The sequence below is a fragment of the Saccostrea echinata genome, unplaced genomic scaffold (assembly GCF_033153115.1).
Source record: "Saccostrea echinata isolate AGI-Se365-2 ecotype Australia unplaced genomic scaffold, CSIRO_AGI_Sech_v1 ptg000011l, whole genome shotgun sequence".
Taxonomy (NCBI): Eukaryota; Metazoa; Mollusca; class Bivalvia; order Ostreida; family Ostreidae; genus Saccostrea; species Saccostrea echinata.
Window position 1 is genome coordinate 3,602,121 of NW_026889760.1, and position 24,828 is coordinate 3,626,948.

The 24,828-nt window shown below is 35.1% G+C and overlaps 1 protein-coding gene across 3 annotated transcripts in view; it reads left to right on the forward strand.

The window, feature by feature from the left end:
- LOC133184818 (dynein axonemal heavy chain 12-like) overlaps positions 1-24,828 on the forward strand; it is a 37,019-nt gene that overhangs the window by 6,196 nt on the left and 5,995 nt on the right. Inside the window, exons 9-51 of one of the 3 annotated variants that reach the window (XM_061319900.1) lie at positions 42-387; positions 568-659; positions 777-955; positions 1,367-1,628; positions 1,910-2,116; positions 2,473-2,597; positions 2,769-3,048; positions 3,277-3,462; positions 3,794-3,994; positions 4,273-4,467; positions 4,580-4,984; positions 5,485-5,761; positions 5,991-6,316; positions 6,552-6,644; positions 6,845-7,237; positions 7,645-7,874; positions 8,254-8,665; positions 8,904-9,089; positions 9,331-9,456; positions 9,561-9,749; positions 10,191-10,336; positions 10,507-10,812; positions 11,142-11,334; positions 11,658-11,863; positions 12,108-12,182; positions 12,516-12,606; positions 13,886-14,064; positions 14,286-14,478; positions 14,685-14,846; positions 15,147-15,341; positions 15,569-15,865; positions 16,154-16,411; positions 16,658-16,879; positions 18,568-19,098; positions 19,300-19,445; positions 19,718-19,932; positions 20,184-20,376; positions 20,683-20,875; positions 21,257-21,429; positions 21,919-22,059; positions 22,782-22,922; positions 24,339-24,497; positions 24,650-24,794. In XM_061319900.1, the coding sequence (XP_061175884.1) occupies positions 42-387; positions 568-659; positions 777-955; positions 1,367-1,628; positions 1,910-2,116; positions 2,473-2,597; positions 2,769-3,048; positions 3,277-3,462; positions 3,794-3,994; positions 4,273-4,467; positions 4,580-4,984; positions 5,485-5,761; positions 5,991-6,316; positions 6,552-6,644; positions 6,845-7,237; positions 7,645-7,874; positions 8,254-8,665; positions 8,904-9,089; positions 9,331-9,456; positions 9,561-9,749; positions 10,191-10,336; positions 10,507-10,812; positions 11,142-11,334; positions 11,658-11,863; positions 12,108-12,182; positions 12,516-12,606; positions 13,886-14,064; positions 14,286-14,478; positions 14,685-14,846; positions 15,147-15,341; positions 15,569-15,865; positions 16,154-16,411; positions 16,658-16,879; positions 18,568-19,098; positions 19,300-19,445; positions 19,718-19,932; positions 20,184-20,376; positions 20,683-20,875; positions 21,257-21,429; positions 21,919-22,059; positions 22,782-22,922; positions 24,339-24,497; positions 24,650-24,794 (9,270 nt within the window). Of the gene's footprint in view, positions 1-41; positions 388-567; positions 660-776; positions 956-1,366; positions 1,629-1,909; positions 2,117-2,472; positions 2,598-2,768; positions 3,049-3,276; positions 3,463-3,793; positions 3,995-4,272; positions 4,468-4,579; positions 4,985-5,484; positions 5,762-5,990; positions 6,317-6,551; positions 6,645-6,844; positions 7,238-7,644; positions 7,875-8,253; positions 8,666-8,903; positions 9,090-9,330; positions 9,457-9,560; positions 9,750-10,190; positions 10,337-10,506; positions 10,813-11,141; positions 11,335-11,657; positions 11,864-12,107; positions 12,183-12,515; positions 12,616-13,885; positions 14,065-14,285; positions 14,479-14,684; positions 14,847-15,146; positions 15,342-15,568; positions 15,866-16,153; positions 16,412-16,657; positions 16,880-18,567; positions 19,099-19,299; positions 19,446-19,717; positions 19,933-20,183; positions 20,377-20,682; positions 20,876-21,256; positions 21,430-21,918; positions 22,060-22,781; positions 22,923-24,338; positions 24,498-24,649; positions 24,795-24,828 lie in introns of those variants that run through there. The other 2 variants (XM_061319898.1, XM_061319899.1) reach the window with 2 other exon arrangements.

Genomic DNA, 24,828 nt, shown 5'->3' on the forward strand with positions numbered 1-24,828 from the left:
TTGTGGTTGTATAGTAATCCATAGTTTGATTTCTCTCCCAGCTGAAAGATTTACTAGTGAGAACCATTGACAGTTATGTCACACTGTTTGACCCGAATGACAAGTCCAAGCTTCCCTTGATGAAGATGGAGCTGACGTTTGATGACCAGAAGATGCAGTTTTATCCTCCAAAAGAGGATTTGGAGGAAACTGTCCTCTTTGTGGTCAACCATATCTGTAAGGCCATGCAGCAAGTGCCCACTGTCCAATCATGGTTGGCTGGTGGCAGCACTGTCAATCACACAGATGCCACTGTGGCTGAGCATGTGGTGAAAGCCGCAGTTCAGACATTGAAGGAGGCAGTGAAGAGAGAATTTGAGGGACCACAGTTACACCTAGACTCATTTGGTGAGTTAAATCATTTATGCTTTTTTGTTATGAGTCACCAAATTACTGTAGGAGCTTATGTAGTCGTAGGTTCTTCATTTGATCAAATTTTAAAAGTAAATAGACATGCAAACCATATTGGAAATACTCAAATAAATTAAGATGCCATTTAATTTTTACTAATCAATGATTTTGTTACAGTTAAGAGATATGACTACATTGTGAATGGTGAGGCTCTGAAAGAAATTCAAGAATATGTGAAATATGAGCACACATTTGCTGAGTATCAGAAGGTAAGAGCTTTTGCTTTACAGTAACACAATATGGATTTTCCAAAATGCAAGATTGCATTTTACAAAGACAGGAATGAGTTCTAATTTTCTGTAACACTGGTGTTTTATCTCTTGCAGCATATTGATAGATACAGAAACCTTGCAAGTGAAATCATGGGCCTGCCGAGTATTGAACACTTTGACATGATTCGTTTGGATTGTGAGGATTTGAAGCGAGGTTTGGCTGAGGCTGCTCGAGGACTGGCAGATGAACTCCTCAGGAAAGTATCAGATGACCACAGAGCTGAAAACAAGAGGCAAGTACAAATGTATAAGGAATAGTTTGTTTGTCAAGGGTTCACTGCAATTTGTTTTACATAATGATACTTGTCTTCTTGTAGTTAAAAACATTTTCAATAAATTTATTTAATAGTTTTGTGGAAAAAATGATTTTTTTTTTTAAATGTATCCTTGATCATTTAGCCTACCATGAATATCTGGATTTTTATATTATTGTAACAATGTGATGTTCAGAAATCCATCACATAACCAACACTCACCTACAATTGCAATCTGCATATTTTTTTAACCACAGATTGAACAGAAATTATGATTTTGCGTGATTGTGACCCAGTGGAAAAAAGATTGTTTTACAGTGTATGTAGAATATCAGTAAAACCATTTCATACCATACTTTAAATTTACAAAATGTTTCAATCATTTTTCAGCATCTGTGAGGAATTTCAGACCATCAGAGATCGAGCTCTGAAAACCCCCGACTCAAGTGAAGAGTTGATGGAAATGGTCAAGTTTACACAGGAAGCTAGAACCTCAGGAATGGTTAAATTGAATGAACGAATCAAGGAATCTAAGGATCGCCTGGCCTATCTTATTGATGTTTACATGTTCCCTCCAGAAGACATTGAATTGAATTGTGAGGTTCTGACTTGGCCAAAGAGAATCTCACCAGTCTTTGATGAGAACGATGAGGTTTGTTTTCTTGGAACTGTGTAGTAATGATTAATGTTTTTGTCCTTAAACTGCATGGGGTGTTTTAAGGCTAAATTTAACTAGATAAGGTCGTCCTTATTTGTCAGGATAAAACCTGACTATTTACATTTCTTAATGAATTGAAAATGAACTTGAAAACAGGATGAATAGCAAAACGTTTAAACTTTGAAGTGCCTTGATGCATGGCAAGAAGGGAAGTAACTCTTCATACCTAACCAACACTACTGATATTAATGCTTTTTTTTGGTTTTGGCAATCAGCTGATAGAGAAATCCAAACAAGCTGGAGAGCGCCAGTTATTGGAGAAGAGAGAGAAGGTCATTGCAGAACTGGAGAAACTACGACAACGTGTGGATGAATTTAATGATTATGGTGAATTGGACATGATGACCCAATATGTACAAGATGTCCGTGCTGTACAAAAGCGTCTGGCCGATGTACAGGAACAAATCAGCTTCATCAACAAGGTCAGTGGAAAGTTTTTTTGCATGATTCGTTCAAAAAAGAATGCAGGAATTTTAATTTCTTTTTTCTGGTGGAGGGGTGGGGGGAAGAAGATGCCTACTAAGTGAGTCTCAATACATAAGAGTGGATTTTTTTTAAGCATGCATTAAGAGAAAAAAACTTTTTATGTTAGACAATGTTTTAGGCATGTAATAAAAGAGACACAGTGGCGATAAAGTAATGCAATAAGAAAGATTTGTGTCAAACAAAATTATGAATGATTTTATAATTTGACCTTGATATGAGAGTAATAAATTAGAGCACACTCTGAAGTTTTTACATTGCTATGTTATTCTGAACTGACTTGTCTCTTATGCAGGAAGAACATCTATACAAATACCCAATTTCCACTTATCAAGCCGATGTGGATGAAATCACAAGTCAAGTGGAGCCATTCTACAGACTCTTCAATATTGTGCTCAAGTGGCAGAAAGCCGAGAAAAAGTATGACTTAACTTTCAGCCTTGTATGAGTATATTTTTTTTTAATTTAAAATTAGAGGAAAGAAATAGAACATATCTAAGATCATGAATTTAGTTGTTTATATGTATTTGGAAGAAGAGTAATAAATTTAGAAATAAGACTTCAAATAAAAATGTAATTTTCTGTGACTAGGTGGATGGATGGAGCTTTCATGGATCTGGATGCAGAACAAGTGGAAGGCGAGGTGGATGAGTACACTAGAGAGATCTACAAAGTCCAGAAGGTGTTCAATTCTCGTCTCAAGAAAATCCAGATGGAGGTGGATGATCGTAACCGTGAGAGAAAGAAGCGAAGGCGACATGCCGAGGAGAGCGGGCAGGAAATCGCACCAGAAGATCAGGATGAAGTTGTTGTTCAACCTCAGGGAATGGAGATCTGCACCAAGGTCCAGGACAGCATGAGAGACTTCAAGGTAGGAAATAGGGAATATTACCTGTAATATTAAATGATTTAGATAGATGTATTGTTGACCTTTTTTTTTTTAAAGGGAAGCATATGTATTAAATCGTGTTTAAAAGAAAATCTTTTTTGATGTGAACTTGTTAACTAAGTGATTAGAAGTGACATATTATTATGATTTTCATGGTATTTTTCTTCTGTATATGTCAGCATTTCTGTTAGTGTGAAAATTAATTTTCAGGAAAATGTTCCAATCATTGGTGTTATGTGCAACAAGGGTATGCGACCCCGCCATTGGTCCAGAATGTCCGAGCTTATGGGCTTTGACATTACACCCAATGCAGGAACTACTCTCCGTAAAGTGCTCAAACTGGAAATCGCTCCTCATATGGAGATGTTTGAGGGCATTAGTGCAGCTGCTACCAAGGTAAAAAAAAAAGATGATTTTTTTTAGAAAATATATTTATTAAAATATTTGAATTTTGAGCCCATGAATTAAAATTTGATAAAACTTTCTAACCCCCTCCCCCCATTTTAGAGAACATAATTTTGATTGCAAATACATAACCTGTAATTTGAATGTTTTTGTCAATTAAAAATATTTTGAACATTGATTTGACTACGTTAAAGCTAATAGACGTACATGAAAAATTACTTACATGAGCTAAGCCATTATGTAGTCTACACACTCATTGTCCATGAAATTAAAAACATTGTAGTATTTGATGCCAACTTTTGATTGTTATGTCATGTTATAGGAACATTCCTTGGAGAAGGCCATGGCTAAGATGATGGAAGATTGGGACACAATCAACTTCAATCTGATTGCGTACCGTGACACGGGGATCAGCATTCTGTCCTCAGTGGATGATATCCAGACCACACTGGACGATCAAATCGTCAAAACTCAGACCATGAGAGGCTCACCATTCATCAAACCATTTGAAACAGAAATCAAGGTTAGTGGGTTTATGTTAATCTGGTAAGTAGTAAAGAATGCAATTACATGTATTTTAATATTTGCATTTCAGATTTTAAACAAAGTTTTGTAAAAGATTTTAAAAAATTTAAAGTATGAAATTTTCATATTAAAAATTTCCTATTATAATAGTAGTATTCTACATATTTTGATGACTCTTGTTCACTGTTTCATGTCAGAATTACATATCTAACTGTAACAGATTTACTTTTACAACGCATTTGCTAATCAGGTGATATTTTGGGTGTTGATTACTAGGAATGGGAGGAGAGGCTCCTCAGAATCCAGGACACAATTGATGAGTGGCTGAAGGTCCAGTCTCAGTGGCTGTACCTAGAACCCATTTTCTCCTCGGAGGACATCATGCAGCAGATGCCAGAGGAAGGAAGACTATTTCAGATCGTGGACAAAAACTGGAAAGATGTCATGAGGCACACTACCAAAGACCCCAAGGTGGGTCAAACAATAGCATAGATTGCTTTTCCAATCTTGAAAAAAGTATTCAACTCCAAAAAGAAATGCTTGAATTAAAATATGCTAAGGAACATAATTCCTTTATTTCCAGGTGTTGGTAGCCACCAATCTACCAGGGCTGTTGGAAAAACTTCAAGACAGTAATGGTCTGCTAGATAAGATCATGAAAGGACTGAATGCTTACTTAGAGAAAAAACGTCTCTTCTTCCCACGATTCTTCTTCTTGTCCAACGATGAAATGTTGGAAATTCTCTCCGAGACCAAAGACCCACTTAGAGTGCAGCCACATTTGAAGAAGTGTTTTGAAGGCATTGCCAAATTGGAATTTGATAGTAAACTGGACATTCATGCTATGTTTAGTAGTGAAGGAGAGAAAATCAAGTTGGTACAGACAATATCAACATCCGAGGCCAGAGGGGCTGTAGAAAAATGGCTGCTGCAAGTACAGGATGTCATGCTGGCATCTGTGAGGGAAGTGTGTGCACACTCAATGGAGGTAAATGTTTTGTAGCAGGTTGCCTTGGATTCTCTATAGATTTTGTAGCAAATTTTAACTAGTAAATTGACCATATTTGAACTGACACTTACAATGAATTTAATATATCTTTTTTGTTGCTTGACTTCATTTAACAAACTTGTCTTTGATTACTGATTATTGATAACATATTGTGACAAACACAGAGATTTTTCCATGAATGTCCTCTTTTTTTGTGTATCTGGGAAATGTAGAAAGTGAGTTATACCTTTACAAAGTATATGCATGCTGTGTCAAAACACAGTTATTTTTTTTTTTTTTTTTTTGAATGATAAATAGGCACTACATGTTGTTCAATGCAAGATTTTCTGTTGTAATTTGACATTATTAGGAATTTCCTAATCATTGTTATTCAGGTCATTGTGCTTTCAGTATCATGGAAACAAGAAAAGTACAATTGAAGTTAAACAAAATTAAAATACCGTATGAAAAAATGCTAATTTTGTTATTTTTATTTTCAGGCATATGCCATTGAAGCACGTATCGATTGGGTCCGAGACTGGCCTGGTCAGGTAGTTCTGTGTGTGTCACAGGCTTACTGGACACAGGAGGTCCACGAGGCCATCAGAGGGGGCCCTGGGGGACTGAAGGATTACTGGGATAAACTGCAGGCTCAGCTGGGAGACATTGTTGTCCTGGTCCGAGGCAAACTCTCCAAACAGACTCGTACCACACTGGGAGCTCTGGTCGTCATTGATGTACATGCTAGAGATGTAGTGCTACAGATGGCTGACAAGGGTATGTTTTTCAGTTCTTTTTCATTTTATAACCTCCTTATTCATATGCATTTTTGATTTTCCTAACTACATATATAAGAAATGCAATCATATACCTTTCATTTTAAAATATATTCAGAAGGATAAGTTGAAAATGTACCTAAATCTCAAATGTCTGAATTTATGTTATTGGAAAGAACAAACACTTGTTGATTGTTTGATATTAAAATTTTGACTGTTTGAATTTACAGGTGTCTCGTCGGAAAATGACTTTGCTTGGTTGGCTCAGCTCCGATACTACTGGGAGGAAGAAAACATGAGAGTCAGAATGACCAATGCTACAGTGAAGTATGCTTATGAATACCTGGGTAACACACCCCGATTGGTCATCACTCCACTGACGGACAGGTGCTACAGAACTCTGATTGGTGCTTTCCATTTGAATTTGAATGGGGCTCCTGAGGGGCCAGCAGGAACTGGAAAGACAGAGACCACTAAGGATCTGGCCAAGGCTTTGGCTGTCCAGTGTGTGGTGTTTAACTGTTCTGATGGCTTGGATTACTTGGCTATGGGAAAAGTGAGTCATTTATATGTTCCTCATCAAAAAAGAATGCTTCATGTGCTGTAAAAACATTTTTCTTTTTCTTTTTTATACAGCTTTGTTTGATGATCAAAATAAAAGTAACCACAAGTTATGGTTATTTTTGTATACCCATATGATATGCTTAAATCTTTTGAAATGTACAATGGAAATATTGACTTATAGAATGTTAATGTACATGTATTTGATGGGCTGGGTTTTTTTTCTTCAGTTCTTTAAAGGTCTGGCTTCAGCAGGTGCATGGGCTTGCTTTGATGAATTCAACAGAATTGATCTAGAAGTGTTGTCTGTCATTGCCCAACAGGTAATTAATAAGTCAGCATATATTCATATAATAAGATGCATATTCATGAGAAGATGTCCAAGGAGTGAAGAAAAGAGAAATACAGCTTAGTCTGTCTTTACATATTGATGACTTTTCACTATTTGTTTGTTAGTGCACAAAGTAACAATTGAAATTAAAAGGATTTATAATTTTATATAATGTAATCTTTTTGCTTTTAGATTTTATGCATCATCCGTGCTGTGAGAGCTAAAGTAGATGTCTTCGTGTTTGAGGGCACAGAGCTCTCCCTGAATCCCAACTGTTATGTGTGCATCACCATGAATCCAGGTTATGCCGGTCGTTCGGAGCTTCCAGACAACCTGAAGGTGTTGTTCCGGACAGTGGCAATGATGGTTCCAGACTACGCCATGATTGCTGAGATTTCTCTGTACTCATTTGGTTTCCAGAATGCCAGAAATCTGTCAGTTAAGATTGTGACTGTGTACAGACTCTGTTCTGAGCAGTTATCCTCACAGTTTCACTATGATTACGGAATGAGAGCAGTAAAAGCTGTCCTCTCAGCTGCTGGCAATCTCAAACTCAGATTTCCCGACGAGGATGAGGATATACTGGTAGGTCAAAATAATCAATTCAATGTAAATTTGAATTTAATAAGTGGTAAAAAAAAAAAAAAAAAAATTAAACTCAGTATTTTATACAAAAAAATTGCAAAAACATTATTCATGTAAAGACATGACAAGATATTAATATTTCAGATGTGATAGCTATGATAATTTCTGAACAATCATTTGTTATTTTCAATTCAGAAATATAAAAAAGAAAATCTTTAAAATTGTATCTCAGCATTTTACACAAAATAATTGCAGAAAAGCCTTATTCTTGCAATGTCCTTTGACTGTTGAAATTACCTGATACATGTTATTGGACATTCATTTGGTATGAGACTTTGCTTTACATAAAAGGACATTCATTAAAGTGAACTATGTGATCTTGACCTATAAATAATTCTGTTTTGCAGTTGCTGAGGTCTATTATTGATGTCAATCTTCCCAAGTTCTTGTCTCACGACATTCCACTGTTCAATGGTATCACCTCAGATCTGTTCCCCGGAGTCAAGCTTCCTGAAGCAGACTACAAGGTCTTCTTAGATGCCATGATGAGGGTGGCTGCCAAGAAAAATCTGCAGTTTGTGGATTTCTTCAAAGAGAAACTCATCCAGACTTATGAAATGATGATCGTCAGACATGGGTAAGGGGGAATAATCTGGCATTTTTAGAATAAAATAGTGAAGAAAATATTTATGCATTGCTTTATGTTTTTTGCTATTCTGAGCCAGAAACTTAAGCAAGCTTTTCTGATCAAAGTCTGGCTGTTTTTTAAAGTACAGTGTATTAAAGAAATGTTTATTTTTGAAAAGTTCTTGAGGGTATGCAATGCCATGTAATACTTCTCATATAGACATGTTTCATAAAGCATGACATGTTCTATAAAAATGGAAAATATCTTACATGAAAGTTAGTTGGGGAATGAATCTTTGTCATACATGAATGCAATAACTATTTTTATGATTTGAATGCATTTACTGTGTACTGTTGTTTACTAGACCTCCTCTTTATTGACATTTCAGCTTCATGTTGGTGGGAGAACCTTTTGGCTGTAAGACTATGGTCATAGAAACACTCTGTGAGGGTATGACCTTATTGAATGAAGAGGGGCATGATGAGGACTATGAGAAAGTCCTATACCGAATCATTAATCCCAAATCCATTACAATGGGTCAGCTATTCGGTCAGTTTGACCCAGTTTCTCATGAGTGGACAGATGGTGTTGTGGCTAACACCTTCCGAGAGTTTGCTTCTACTGACACTCCGGACAGGAAGTGGGTCGTCTTTGATGGACCAATTGATGCCTTGTGGATTGAAAACATGAACACAGTGTTGGATGACAATAAGAAACTATGCTTGATGAGTGGAGAAATTATACAGATGTCAAATCCCATGAGTCTTATCTTTGAAACAATGGATTTAGCTCAGGCCTCGGTAAGTGTGATTCTTGTTATGTATCTTGTTTATAATGTTGCAGAGTAATATTGATAGAAAATGAGTCTGAGTTAATTTATCCCTAAAGCTGGATATTTTTCATGTATATATTTTTCTTCTGTGTCAAAATCAAACGTTAATTCTCCCATCCATAATACATGAACTATAAACCATGAGTAGGTATCTTTGACTGAAAATTCCGTCAATGAACAGCTCTCCATTTTTCCCTCTGTTTCAGCCGGCCACAGTGAGCAGGTGTGGTATGGTGTACCTAGAGCCCACGACCCTGGGCTGGAGACCAATCGTGAAATCCTGGATTGAAGCATTTGGAGAGATCATGGCACGGGAATGTGCGGAAGTCGTCCATGACATGTTTGAGTGGCTGATTGATCCTTGTCTAGACTTTGTCAGGAAAAATACGAAAGTATGATTTATAATGCATGCTTTAACTTAAAATTATAGGTATTTGGAGTACATTGTTAAATGTGTACTTTGAAATATACTGTCTTTTACATTTGAAAGAACTTGAAGGATAAAGGAGGTTGCAAAAAGAATCTTTTAGAAAAACTTTAGGGGGTAAAAAATCTTTGTATTGGACTACTAACCAAAATACTGTCAAATATGCTATCAACAATGTAATGAGAAATTGCACTACTAATTTGTAGGAGTATCTTGGGTCTAAGCAGGCCAATCAGGTTCGTTCTCTGATGTACATGATTGACATGTTGATGTCAGAGACCTTGAGCAAGGAAGATGCCAACGAAAACAAGCACATCAAGAATTACACCATGGTAATTTCCATGTTATTTACATTGGAATTTTTCTGTGAATACATGTTCATTAATCATCAAATATTAACACTGACAGTAAAACATATTTGTTTCATCTGTTTCAGTGCGCCATGATTTTCTCCATCCCATGGAGCATTGCTGCTGTTGTAGACAATGATGGCCGACAGAAATTTGACACATTCTTTAAGGAACTACTGGGTGGAAAAATTGACAGCTCTCCAGTGCCAAAATCAGTGGGCAAATTCGATGTCCCCATGCCAGAGGCTATGAACTGTTATGATGTCTTCTTTGAGGTAATTTTATTCAAAAAATACAATCCCCTTTTCTTTAATTATGAGATTCTATGGGCCACAGTGTTAATGTAATGTAAAAAAAATTCAGACAGAAAAATAATTAATTTTGATAACTTGTACTTAATAAATCATATTTCCCCATCTTTCAAAGTTATTTCTTGTTGACTTGATGTCTGTGAACATTAAAATTTTCGCTTTGAGGTAGATCACAATGAATATTTGATAAGATTTTTGCTTAAATATTCTCTTGCATATGAAGTGCTTGAACAAATTATTGCATAATTTGCATTTAAAGTAATATACATTAACAGTTTTTATTTACTTGAACCTTAGATGTTTTCATTATTATCTTCATTCATATCCATACTTTTAACAAGAAGGTACTTGTACCAGAGCATTTAGATTTGACCTTGAACAAACATCATTGTTTTTCTGTTTCAGTTTAAGGCCAGAGGTACCTGGCACCATTGGAATGACCTCATTAAAGGACAGGAGAGTAAGGCTAAGAAAATCCGAGAAATGTTGGTCCCGACCATGGACACCGCCCGATACACCTATCTGCTATCTCTCTGTATTGAACATGACAGGTGAGTCTCAGAAACTTAAAGTCACACCCCAGAATTATTTATATCTGTCAAGGGATACTGTGGAATCATTTTAATCCTGGGATGTGAGGGATGTAATGTTCTTGGGCAATCAAAATTTATAATTTTCAATACTTATATATGGTAAAACAGAACGTTGTAATGTATTTCAGACCCATTCTGTTTGTGGGCCCTACTGGTACTGGTAAGAGTGTTTACGTCCAGGACAAACTTATGAACCACCTAGAGAAGGACAGATACCTCCCAGCATTTGTCAACTTTTCCGCCCAGACGAGTGCCAACCAGACACAGAACATTATCATGTCTCGTCTGGACAAGAGGAGGAAGGGGGTATTCGGACCACAGATGGGGAAAAAGGCTATTATTTTTGTTGATGACCTTAACATGCCCCAGAAGGAGGTGTACGGGGCCCAGCCCCCTATAGAGCTGCTGAGGCAGTATATTGATCATGGATACTGGTATGTCTTACAGCTACCTTATATAAAAAATATTGAAAGTGCATGAGTTAAAATGCATCATGCAGATAAACTAGGATGAAAAGTTTCTAATGACTTGGAATTCTTCACTTATACTGCTTCGTAGTCTAGAAAGTAGTGTTAGTTAAAAGTTGATTTTAAGCTGTGCCTAGTTTTTCCCCCTTATGAATAGTTTTATAATTTTCATTAATGTATATGTATTAACCCTTAAAATCAGTAGTATAGTGACTGTTTCTATTGTGAAGGTTTGATACACTTTCTACTATGAATATTTGGTACACTTTTTCTTGAGCAGTGTATGTTTGTTTTAGGTATGATCTAAAAGATACCAGCAAAATAACACTACAAGATGTCCTGTTCTTGGCGGCCATGGGACCACCAGGTGGTGGCAGAAACGATGTCACCGCACGATTCCTACGCCATTATAACATCATTGGAATAAACCCCTTCAGTGAAGAAACCATGATTAAGATTTTCTCTATTCTTTTGACCACTTACTTAAGGGTACATTTTTTAATATGATTTTTATATAACTATTAGTATTGAACCCCTTTGAAGTACTTTTATCTCTCTGAATCATATGATGGCTATAATTCAGAAAATGTCAGGCAATTGCTGTTTCAAAAAATTTAACATTTCCTCGTTGGAATTTAAAACATTTATAATTTCTAAAATAATGGAGAAAAAGTCTCCATTCAAAAGGAGATTTAAGTGAACAAAGTTTATTACAGTCATATTGCACAAGATATTTGATTATCGTATTTTATTCAAGTTGAGCACAGTTAAATATTTCTAGTATTTACAAATTCTCATTATCTTGTTTACAGCAAGCAGAATTTTCTACGGAGTATTATGCTTTGGGTAATCAGATTGTAGCAGCTACCAATGACATGTACAAGCAGGCTATCGCTAACCTATTGCCGACACCAGCTAAATCCCACTACGTCTTTAACTTACGAGATTTCTCCAGGGTCATTCTTGGTATCTGTTTAATAAAGAAGACAGAGGTGGAAAGCAAAAGAACTATGATTAGGTAATTACCTTGTCTTTAATTTAGCGCTTAGATGTGTTAACTGTATTGAAACCAAAAGTTAACCCCCCCACCCACCCACACACACACACACACACCACCACCACCACCACCACCACCACCACAATTTATTCATTCACAATGTAAAAAAATATTACTAGTAAGTTAAAAGTGAATGTGTTAAATGACTAACAATGTTTTAGCATGGTGTTAGGAGATAACTCTCATATATTTTTTATATTTACAGATTGTGGGTACACGAAGTTATGAGAGTCTTCTATGATCGTCTGACAGATGATGCTGATCGAGCCTGGCTGTTTAAGTATGTGTTTGTTATGCAGTAACTTAAAGCTAGATTATTCAAAAACAGAAGCATATGTGGACATGTACTACATGCTTAGTATTTTGGTCCCTCTTTTGCTTTAATGCTTATCTGTTTTTAATTAGCAAATTTAAAACTGAGCTAATTCGATGAGACTAAAATATTAAAAAAAAAAATTGTTGTTATTTATTTTTTTCTGTTATACTTGTAATATATGGACATACACTACAGTTACTATAGGCATTAATTTTTCAATTTATTTACTAGTAATTCTTACACAATATTTGATCATGAGAATTTTTATTTCAAATTTAATGAATTTGTGAATTTTAGGAGCACTGGCAGTGTATGTAAGGAATATTTCAAGGAAAGCTTTGATGTCATCTTTGAACACTTGGCTGGAGATGGAACAGGCGAGGGCAAGGTAATAATTGTTTAGTAAAGAAGAATATTAAAATAACAAATTTTATTTTGATCACTGATGTTATTTGATGTATTGTTTCAGCAGTGTGTTGACTTTCATTTAGGTCCCAAGTTTATGCAAATGATATTTTTGAAAAAATATATTGTGTTTATAAAAGTATTAAATGCCTATTGTAAATATTGATCTTAATTATTTTCTTTTTTATACATTTTAATTTTTATCATTTAGGGTGTAAAGGTGAGTCTCTGTCATTTCTCATCCTCAGAATGACAAATAAATAATCTTTTTAATATGAATGTTAAGTGCTATAGCATAAGAAGATGACAAATAGATTTATTAATTTCGAAAGTTAGTTTAAAAATCTTTTAAATTCAAAATAATAACAGTTTTGTTTTTATGATAAAATTTTTTTTTTCTTTATTTTTTTTAAGTCTCTGAAAACAGGATTTTTTTTTCTATAATATCTATTATTTTTATGAAACCTCTATCCAATTAAGATTTACCATTCAAACTTTTTTTGATTGCTATTAATTAGCCCAAGGTAAGGCAACTGCTGTTCTCTATCTGTACTCTAGAGTGAGAGCTTCAGTAGATATTCTTAATGATAGTCAGCTTATAAATAAACAGAAATTTCGGAATTTTATTCAATGTTAGATCAGATATTAGCGATGTAATTAGATGTAATTAGTATCTAGTGTCTTAGACAATCAGAGATTAATTATAATTCAGCTAGATTGTACATTGAAAGTAGATCTGTGATCTGATTTATATGCTGTCACTGGAAAAATGGCAGTAAATGTACACAAGTTGAACGAGTGTTAACTAAGTATTTTAGAAATATTTTAGATAGAAATCCTGTCATAATGCATTAAATTGGTTAGAACTTTCACAAAAATCAAAGCTTTAATTAGTAGATTATGCCTCTCTAATTCTTATGCCTTAATTTTAAAATTCATAGAAAAAATATTTTAAATCCTGATTATTTCCCAGTCTTTGATAGACTTCTTTAAATGCATGCTTTAAGTGAAATTGATCTCTTCAATTTTATTACCTAATATTGTATTAAACTGGATGAGATATTTGGCCCTTAATATTGACCCAAAAGAGTATTTAGGGTAAATATGTGATTTTATTGAGAAATGTGAGTTTGAAATTTCTCCAAGGATCCAGTTTACGTCTAGGTACATGTATATAGAATTCAATGAAAGATTTTCTTGTACAATTTTATTGAATAAGAGGTAATAATATTCACTAAATTGCACAGTGCCTAAACTTGTAGGTTCGTGAGGAGGATCTAAGATCTTTGATGTTTGGGGATTACATGAACCCTGATGCTGAGGCTGAAGAGAGAGTGTACCTTGAAGTCACATCTTTAGATGAAATGTACAAAATTGTAGAACAGTGTCTAGAGGAATACAACAATACACATAAAACCAGGATGAATCTTGTTATATTTAGGTATGTCTAGCTCAAATCTGTCATGTGAATTCATAATGTATCATCTACAGGTACAGTTATAAAATGCTCAGGTCAAAAGATCAATACTAAATGTAAGATTAAAAAATCTCTAAAACTTTTGAATATTGACCCCAACTATCAATGTATGATATAGTTACATATTAAATGAAGCAATGTATATTTTTGGTAATATTTTATTCTCAATTACTACTACTTCCTAGATATGTGCTTGAACACTTATCCCGAATTTGTCGAGTTTTGCGTATCCCAGGAGGCAATGCTTTATTGGTTGGAGTGGGCGGTAGTGGACGTCAATCTTTGACCAGACTGGCTACTGCTATGGCAGGCTACAATCTTTTCCAGCCAGAAATCTCTAAAAATTATGGCAAAGTAGAATGGAGGGAGGACATTAAGGTAAGGTCTTCAGTGCACATTAGAAGTTTGTTTTGTTCTCATAAAAATAAGTGGGGGGGGGGGGGGGGGTAGAAGAAATAATATATTTTCTCATCATTTATTAGTTTTAAAAGGTAAATACAATATATTTTTATACAGTTAATGTTAGTCATCAAAGTTGAGTGCTATTAAGTAGGAAATAAAAGCAATCACTGCTTATTTTGCAGTCTGTATTGACAAGCTGTGGAGCCCAAGGAAAGACAACTGTGTTCCTGATCACAGACACACAGATTAAGGAGGAGTCATTCTTAGAGGACATTGATAACTTACTAAACACAGGAGAAGTCCCCAATCTGTTTGCTGCTGATGAGAAAGCAGAAATCATGGAGGTATGTCGTGTACACTTACTTACACTTGTACAAAAGAAGAGGGTGAATTGAAGATGTAGAATAAAACCATGTCGAAAACAATTTTTCTCCAATTTCTTTTTATATGTAATTCAAAAATTTCAAAACAAATTTTAAGAATATTTTGTTAAATCGATTGAAATTCAAATGTCCTTTATTGGGTAAAAAGTAGGACAATACTATAAAAATGATTTTTGGGAGAATTAAGTGCTTGGACTGAAAACTTTGGAGTGTGATAGAGTAGTTGATATTTCAAAATATGTGCCATTTTTTGTGTTTCAGGCTGTAAGACCACATGCCCAGGCTGGAGACAAGATGGCTGACTTCAGTCCTCTGGCTTTGTTTGCCTTCTTTGTAAATCGTTGTCGTGAGAACTTACATATTATCATCGCCTTCAGTCCTATTGGTGATGCCTTCAGAAACAGACTACGACAGTTCCCTGCCCTCATTAACTGCTGTACCATTGACTGGTTCCAGGTTTGTACCTATGTACCATTCCTCAGCACCCCCACCCCCAGCCCTAGCTTCCTAGACATTTTGTATGAAATCAAATTCAATGGATAAATATAATGCAATATTAAATATGTTCTGGCTTGGGAATAAGAATTTCTGTTTATTGCATACTAACTGTATTGAAACTGACCAAGCACACCCTGAGTGATAGCAGAACATCAATTACTAAATATAATGACCATTATTTATAGACTTGGCCAGACGATGCTTTGGAGAGAGTAGCCAATAAATTCTTGGAGCAGGTCGAGCTAGCTGACAACGAACGTAAAGAGACCACACACATCGTCAAGTATTTCCATCAGAGCACCATCAGATTGTCTGATAGATATTTCTCAGAGCTGGGTCGTCATAATTATGTCACTCCTACATCATATCTAGAGTTGATCAACTCTTTTAAGAATTTACTGTCCACAAAGCAAGATGAAACCATGAAGGCCAAGAGGAGATATGTGGTGGGATTAGAAAAGCTGGCTTTTGCTGCTTCACAGGTAAATCAAAGTGGATCACTCAGTCTTAAAGATTAGCTTTAGGATCCCTTTATCTATGTACATACATAATGCATATACCAGTAAAAAGCATACAGCTTTCCAAATTATTATTTGAATAATAAATTTTGGATTAATAAATGCCGAAGGTGTAAAAAAAAAAATTTTAAACATCTTGTTTGATTTCCCCTATTTTCTGTTTACATGTAGTTAGATTCCAAGCATTTGTAAATTGTAAATTTTAAGATTTTTTTTAGGCTGGTCACCTCATCCTTTTGTGTGTGTTTATAGGTAGCTACTATGCAAAAGGAACTTGAGGAACTGCAACCCCAGTTGGTGGTGTCCCAGGAGGAGAATGCCAAGATGATGGTAGTCATTGAGAAAGAATCAGTAGAGGTGGAGGCCACCAGCAAAGTGGTGCGAGCAGATGAGGCGGTGGCCAATGAACAAGCTGCTCAGGCACAGGCCCTCAAGGATGAATGTGAGGCAGAATTGGCTGAGGCCATTCCTGCTTTGGAAGCTGCATTGGCTGCCTTGAACACACTCAAGGTAAGAGAATGCCTGAAAAAGGCTCTTTTTCTGGGATCAAATTCTCCATATGGGTTATGGTAGTAAAATAGTATTGAAGGTTTCACATCCAGATTTATATCCCCTCGCAAAAAAATTAGAGGGGATATAGTAACGCGCTTTGTGTGTGGGGGTGGGTGAGTGAGTGTATGTGTAACAAAAGCATGCTTATTCAAAAATATCAATATAAACTCATTATATATGCAATATGTCGATGATCCTCCACAGCCCCAAGATATCACCATTGTGAAGTCTATGAAGCAGCCACCAGCTGGAGTCAAGCTTGTCATGGCTGCTGTGTGTGTAATGAAGGACATCAAGCCAGACAAGATTAATGATCCAGATAAACCAGGACAGAAGATCTTTGACTACTGGGGACCCTCCAAAAAACTGCTGGGAGACATGAGCTTCCTGAGCATGCTCAAGGAGTATGATAAAGACAACATTCCTGTAAGTGTTCAAAGACTTAGTGGTTATCAATAATTTCCTTGAAATAGGTTTAAGTGAAGGAGAGATAAATCAGAAATAGGTTTTTGAAAGTGAAAAAAAAGGATATTATGAATATGGAAAAGAAAAATGCCTTCTTAATATTCATAAGAAATTGTGTATGTACTGTTAGAAACTTTTTAATAATAGAGTCTTGAATTTAAACATTTGAATTGATCTGATTGATAGACGTTATGAAAATATTTGTCATTGATCATGAAGTATCATGATTGCCTTAAAATATATTTGCCATTTTTAGCTCACCTGAGCCAAAGGCTCAAGTGAGCTTTTCTGATCAAAATTTGTCCATTGTCTGTCGTCGTTGTTGGCGTTGTTGTTGTAAACTTTTCACATTTTCATCTTCTTCTCAAGAACCACTGGGCCAAATTCAACCAAACTTGACACAAAGCATCCTTAGGTAAAGGGGATTCAAGTTTGTTCAAATGAAGGGCCATGCCCTCTTTCAAGGGGAGATAATTAGGAATTAGTGAAAAAATAATGGCATCATTTAAAAATCTTCTTCTCAAGAACCACTGGGCCAGGAAAGATGAAACTTATGTGGAAACATCCTCAGGTAGTGTAGATTCAAATTTGTGGGGTCACAATGGGGGATCCAAGTTTTACATAGAAATATATAGGAAAATATCTTTAAAAATCTTCTTCTTAAGAACAGCAAAGCTATGATTGGTCATATTTATATGGAAGCATCCTCAGGTAGTGAAGATTCAAGTTTGTTCAAATCATGACCCCCGGGGGTAGGATGGGGCCACAATGGGGGATCAAAGTTTTACATAGAAATATATAGGAAAATACCTCTAAAAATCTTCTTCTTAAAAACAGTAAAGCCATGATTGGTCATATTTATATGGAAGCATCCTCAGGTAGTGAAGATTCAAATTTGTTCAAATCATAACCCCCGGGGGGTAGGGTGGGGCCACAATTGGGGATCAAAGTTTTACATAGAAATATATAGGAAAATATCTCTAAAAATCTTCTTCTTAAAAACAGTAAAGCCATGATTGGTCATATTTATATGGAAGCATCCTCAGGTAGTGAAGATTCAAATTTGTTCAAATAATAACCCCCGGGGGTAGGGTGTGGCCACAATTGGGGATCAAAGTTTTACATAGAAATATATAGGAAAATATCGTTAAAAATCTTCTTCTTAAGAACAGTAAAGCCATGATTGGTCATATTTATATGGAAGCATCCTCAGATAGTGAAGATTCAAGTTTGTTCAAATCATTACCCCGGGGATAGGTTGGGGCCACAATGGGTGATCAAAGTTTACAGAGGAATATATAGGAAAAAGTCTTTTTCTCAAGAACAGAAAAGCCATGATTAGGCAAATTGATATGGAGGCATCTTTGGGTAGTGTAGAATGAAATTTGTTCAAATGAGGGCCCCCGGGGGTAGGGTGGGGCCACAATGGGGGATCAAATTTTTACAAATGAATATATGGGAAAAAAATCTGCTGCTCAAGAACAACAAAGCCATTTGTTATATTGATATGAAAGCATCATCAGGTAGTTTAAAATTCAACACCCCCCTCCCTGTAAACTTTTCAATACTGTACTGATTTTTGCTTTTTTTCCTAGCCAATGTGCTCAGGTGAGCGATGTGGCCCATGGGCCTCTTGTTTGTTTGTGAAGGTCCATGTTATGCAGAAGATCAGAAAGGAATACATTTCAAACCCTGAATTTGACCCTGCTAAAGTGGCCAATGCCTCCTCTGCTGCAGAGGGTCTGTGTAAATGGATCCTGGCCATGGAAATCTATGACAGGGTGGCCAAAGTGGTTGCACCCAAAAAGGTAAAATTAGCCGAGGCTGAGGCCGAGTTGAAAACAACTATGGACCAACTAAACAAGAAACGTGCTGAACTGGCAGCTGTAGAAAAACGCTTGGCAGATCTCCAGGCCACATTCAAGGAAATGACTGACAAGAAAGAACAGCTGGAATTCCAGGTGGATCTTTGTGGAAAGAAGTTGGAGAGAGCTAAGAAGCTGATTGGAGGTCTTGGTGGAGAGAAGGCTAGGTGGACAGCAGCCGCAGAGAATTTACAGAACATTTATGATAACTTAGTTGGTGATGTTTTGATTTCTGCTGGTGTCATTGCATACTTGGGACCTTTCACTATGGCCTTCAGAGAACAGTGTACAGTAGACTGGGTGAAAATCTGCACAGTAAGTTAATTTTTTTGGTTATATTAAATAAAACTTCTGCCTTTAAAATTGATCTGCAAGACTGTTCATAAAAGGAAAACATTTTAGGGTTTTCATTTCTTTCTTAATTGTAATGGCTCTTCTTTTAAAGATTGTATAGTGGATCTCTTGAATTTTAATCTGAAATCATTTATAATAATTATATGCTTTACTCTTGAACAGGAGAGGCAGATTCCCTGCTCTCAAGAATTCTCTCTCAGCAAAACTCTTGGAGAACCAATCAAAATTCAGGCCTGGAATATCTTTGGATTGCCAAGAGACAGTTTCTCCATCGATAATGGTGTCATTGTAGCCAACTCAAGGAGATGGTAACTATCCTTTTAAAGTACTACTTCAATATATATAATTGGCTGTTGAAGGAATCTGCATGCAACATATTCAGCGACTCTTCATTGGGTTTTGGAAATTAAATTGCCTCATATCTTTCTAACAATGAATATCAGTCCTGTATTGATAATCATCCTGTTTGAATCTGCAATTCTGCATGAATATTTTTTTCAAATATCAATATTCATTAACTAAAAGACAGTATATATTTAAATAAAGGTATTTTGTTTTAAGTAATAAACTTTATTTTAAGGCCCTTGATGATTGACCCTCAAGGACAGGCAAACAAGTGGGTCAAGAACATGGAGAAAGAATTCAAGCTGTCAGTGATCAAACTGACCGATTCTGACTACATGAGGACTCTGGAGAACTGCATCACCTTTGGGAACCCCTTACTGCTGGAGAATGTCGCAGAAGAGTTGGACCCCTCACTGGAGCCTCTACTTCTTAAACAAACATACAAACAAGGTATGTACAGAGAGGTTAGCATAACTACTAGCTGCTGGAAAAGTTTCAAGGCTCTAGATCTGGTAGTGAGCCTTATAAAGAGTAAAAAAAGTATATTATGGTCTGGTTTGAAAGGATTCTTTTACAAAAATTTCACCCAAGTAGCAAAGAAATTCAAAGAGCAAGTAGCAAAGAAATTCAAAGAGCAACACATTCCTTGTGAAGGATTGGATATTGGTTATTTTTAAAACACTTGTTCTAATATTTCACAGCTGGAGTTGACATGATCAAGATTGGTGAGAATGTGATTGAGTACAGTAAAGACTTTAGGTTCTACATCACCACTAAACTGAGGAACCCCCATTACCTCCCTGAAATTGCAGTCAAAGTGTCCCTCCTCAACTTCATGATCACCCCCGAGGGTCTAGAGGATCAACTGCTGGGAATTGTGGTCGCTAAAGAAAGGTGAGTAGGAAAGATGGTTGGCATATTTTAATGGTTATTTTAAGTATGTTAGAGTCAAAGGCTTCTCATACACTTACATATTATATACACATTACGATAGAGTTACAATGTAATATTTCAGCAGGGCAAATTTTAAAAAAAAAAAATTCACTTTGATTTCTTTCTTTAAAGAATTGTTAAATGATCGAGCAGAGAAATTTTCTAGTAAAATTTTATGTTATACACAAACAAGGTTAGACAGAGTATGATCTTGATTGTTTAATAAACAGGGATTTTGTTTGCAAACATTTAAAATTTTAATTACAGACCAGAGTTGGAAGAGGAGCGTCAGGCCCTGATTGTACAGAGTGCTGCCAACAGAAAGGCCCTCAAGGAGATTGAGGACAAGATTCTCCACACTCTCTCTGCCTCTGAGGGCAACATCCTTGAGGATGAGTCTGCCATCAAGGTCCTCGACTCCTCCAAAATCCTCTCTGATGAAATCTCCAAAAAACAGAAGGTACTATTGTCCGTGTTTTTATGGTTTAGACAACCATATAAAGAAATACAGTTGAATTTCATTATCTCAAACTTTGATATCTCAAATAACAGGATAGGTCAAAGTGAATTTTAAGTCCCATCCACTTTTTCGTAACATATTTCAACCGCAATATATAAAATCATCAGATATCTCTCAGTTTTTTCTTGGTCCCGTCAAGTTCAAGATAATGAGGTTTGACTGTATCTGTAAATTATAACTGCTCTGTGGAATCTGGTAAGAAGGATGTCACATTGTTTTTCATATGAAATAAATTAATGTAAGCAGAAATTTTTTATTAAAAAAAAAGAAATGTGCAATTGAAATTGTTACATTATTACAAATCTATTACATTGATTACAGATTGCAGAGGAGACCGAGCAGAAGATTGACACCAGTCGTATGGGATACCGTCCCATTGCCAAGCACTCTTCCATTCTCTTCTTCTCCATCGCTGACCTCCCCAATATTGACCCCATGTACCAGTATTCTCTGACCTGGTTTGTCAACCTCTACATCATGTCCATCCAGGACAGGTATGTTCCTAATTCTATTCTTAGACCCTGGGGGAAAAATTATTATAACATGAAAGATCATAAAATTTTAATTTTATTTTATTTTTTAATGATAAACTGAGTATTTGTTCAAAGATCTGAGTACTTGTTCAATTATGTAATAACTGTTGTATTGTATTTTGAACTTTGTATATGATTTTTTTTTTTTTGAACAATGTGTTTGCTAACTGAATTTTATCCACAGTCCATTGCAGTTTCTCCATGGATCTTTACCATTCTGAGCAGTAATATTTGATATGAAAATCTTTTACCAACCAGTTATAACCATTCATTTATGTCTAATATGTGTGAGAAACATAATCTAATGTGTACATTTCATATCCATAAATATTTACATATTAGGAAAAACATTAGAAAGTAAAAAAATTAAACCAAAAGAATAAAACTCTATTCATTATCATTCACTTATCAAAAGTCCCACCTTAATACTATTACATGCATCTATTACAGCAATAAATCCAAAATACTTGAACGTCGCCTTCGATACCTCAAAGATCACTTCCAGTACCAGCTCTATGACAATGTGTCACGCTCAATTTTTGCCAAACACCGTGGTGTCTTTACCTTTATACTGTGTGCAAATTTACTTTTGTGAGTAACTGTATATAAAGCACAGATGTACATGTAGACAGTATACATAATGGCATTTAGGTCTAGATATTTGTAGCTCTTTTGTGGAAGAAGGGGAAAAATGCATGTGACGTCTCTTCACACTTGTATTCACCTATATACAATTGCTCGTTTTCTTTGTTTCTCATTTAAATGAAAATATTGTGAAGATTTCAGATATATTTGGTATGTTCAAAATTTAACTATTTTCTCATGTACATATGTACTGCTTAGATTTAATTATATACCTATATCAAAGATCTTTGAAATCTTCACTTTAGCATGCTTCATTTAAATGTGACATAGACACAGATATATCTGTATATCACATGTATGTAGCTCTGATGTAACATCTCTCCTCTGCTACTATTTTGTTTCAGGAAAATGATGTCAAGGTTTCAAACTACTATGGATGTTTACAAGTCATCATAGCAATGAATATTCATTAGAATTTTTTACTTGCAATGGAAGGGATGGGGTTAGGGGGTGTGAATGCTTTGAATCAGTAAACCTTATATAAAGTTAAGAAATATACTGTATATTCTGTAGTAATGAATTATCTTGACATCATTAATACACACAGGTATAATGCAGCTACAGCAACCAGCAGAAACTGTCAACCACGAGCAACACTGCTATCACAAGCAACCTCTATTCTTCACGTTTCACATTTTTGTTATTTTTCTGAATGTGTCTCGTTTCAGCAATAAGTCCAAGATCTTGGATCGTCGCTTGCGCTACCTGTCGGACCACTTTACGTACAGTCTGTACTGTAATGTCTGTCGCTCCCTCTTTGAGAAAGACAAACTTCTTTTCTCTTTCATTCTATGTTCCAATATGTTGCTGTAAGTATTAGATGTTTACCTGAGAGTGTTCATATTCACATGAAAATTTTTTGAAATTGCTGTTTCCAGTTTGAAGTTGTGTTCTGATTAATCCCAAATGTTCGATTTCAATTTTATTTCTTTTACCTAATGATTGTTAAATTTGTCTGTTTTTCCATAAAAATAAATGTAAATTTGTCAGCTTTCCCTGAAAGTTTTTTCTTATTTTATGATTTGTCTTGAAATTATTGTGATTTGAATTGATTTGAAGTTTTAAAATAATACCTAATTTATTTTGAAAAGTGTCGGGTATGTGTTTTAAGATTTTTTTAAATACTTAGTATCCTAACTGCTTATTGAACTATTGTTTTTGTTTGCTACCCTGAATCAGTTGAGTGGCCTCCCCTCTAATTGCTTTGACTTAGCAACTTATTTAACTGAAGTACTACAGTAAAATTTGCCCCCCCCCCCCCATTGTTACATACTAAACATTTACCCCATACTAGTAATGAACTGATTTCAACTGATTTATATTGGTGCTGGTGGAAATGGCAACGGAAATCGAAGGGAATTGAATGCACCTCTGGCGAGAGTCTTGCTGACATTGCTGTGGACAGATTTCAATATTTCTTTATCATCTGCACTTGTTCTACAAGAAGTGAATTTTTCTAGCACCTGTTGCATATTAAAATTCACATACTTAAAGCATTTTAGATTTTTCACTTCAGTAAATCACAAAATTAATTTGTCCTTGTTTGCAAGACAAAAACATTGTATTTCTTGGCAATATGTAATATTTGCAAAAATAATAGGATAATAACAACTTTATTTTCATGCTTAAATGATATTAACAAGAACTTTATTTTCATGTTAAATGACCTCACAAAATTACATGAAAATAAAGTTTGCACAAGAAAACTGTGATTTACAATACATAATTTTTCTTTACAGTAGCTCTTTATATATTTCTTTGCTATACTCAACTTTACTTCTGTGTTTGTGTGATTGTGTGCTTATTTGAATTTTTATTATTAGCTATAGCAAAATGATGAACTGCTTCAGCTATTTGAGTTTAATTAAAAGATAATTACAATATATTTCATAATTGATTAAAGTCTTTTAAAATAAAAAAAAAAACTGTAAGATGATTTTCTCCATTGTCTCTAATTTGAACCAGTGTCTTGAATATTTTCATTAATTAACTATAAAGCTGAACAGATTAAATTTACTGTATAAAAGTAAAACCTATTTGTACGCAAAATTTGCTGTAGATCTTGAAAAAAAATTTCACTTTTAAATAAATATAAAATTTTCATTAAGATACAATACAAGGTCAATTTTTACATATCTAAATTTAATGATAACATCTATATTTTAATGGTAAAATCTCTACATTTTAATGAATTAACATCTCTGTATTTTAATTTTTCTACTTAGATCCAAGAATGAGCTTGATGTAAATGAGTTCATGTTTTTCCTGACTGGAGGTGTGGGCCTGGAGAACAAACTCGCTAACCCCGCCCCCACGTGGCTAACGGACAAGAGTTGGGATGAAATCTGTCGTCTCAGTGATCTCAAGAAATACAAGAAATTCAGGTAAAATAAAAATTTCATAAGTAAGTTAAGTGTGAAAACATATTCATTGTTTTATATCATAACACTTTAAAAGATGTTTTAGCTTTTTTTCTTGGATATATTATTTGAAAATGATGAAATTTTGAATTGATGTAGTCACATTAATTTTTTAGAGACCACTTTACAAAGAACATAGACAAATGGAACCAGTATTACAACGCAAGAGAACCTCACAATGAAGAGTTACCTGCCCCTTGGCAGGAGGAGCTCAATGATTTCCAGAGGATGATCATTCTCAGGGTCATAAGGCCAGACAAGGTCAGTATTTATACTGCTATAACTGCATGAAATT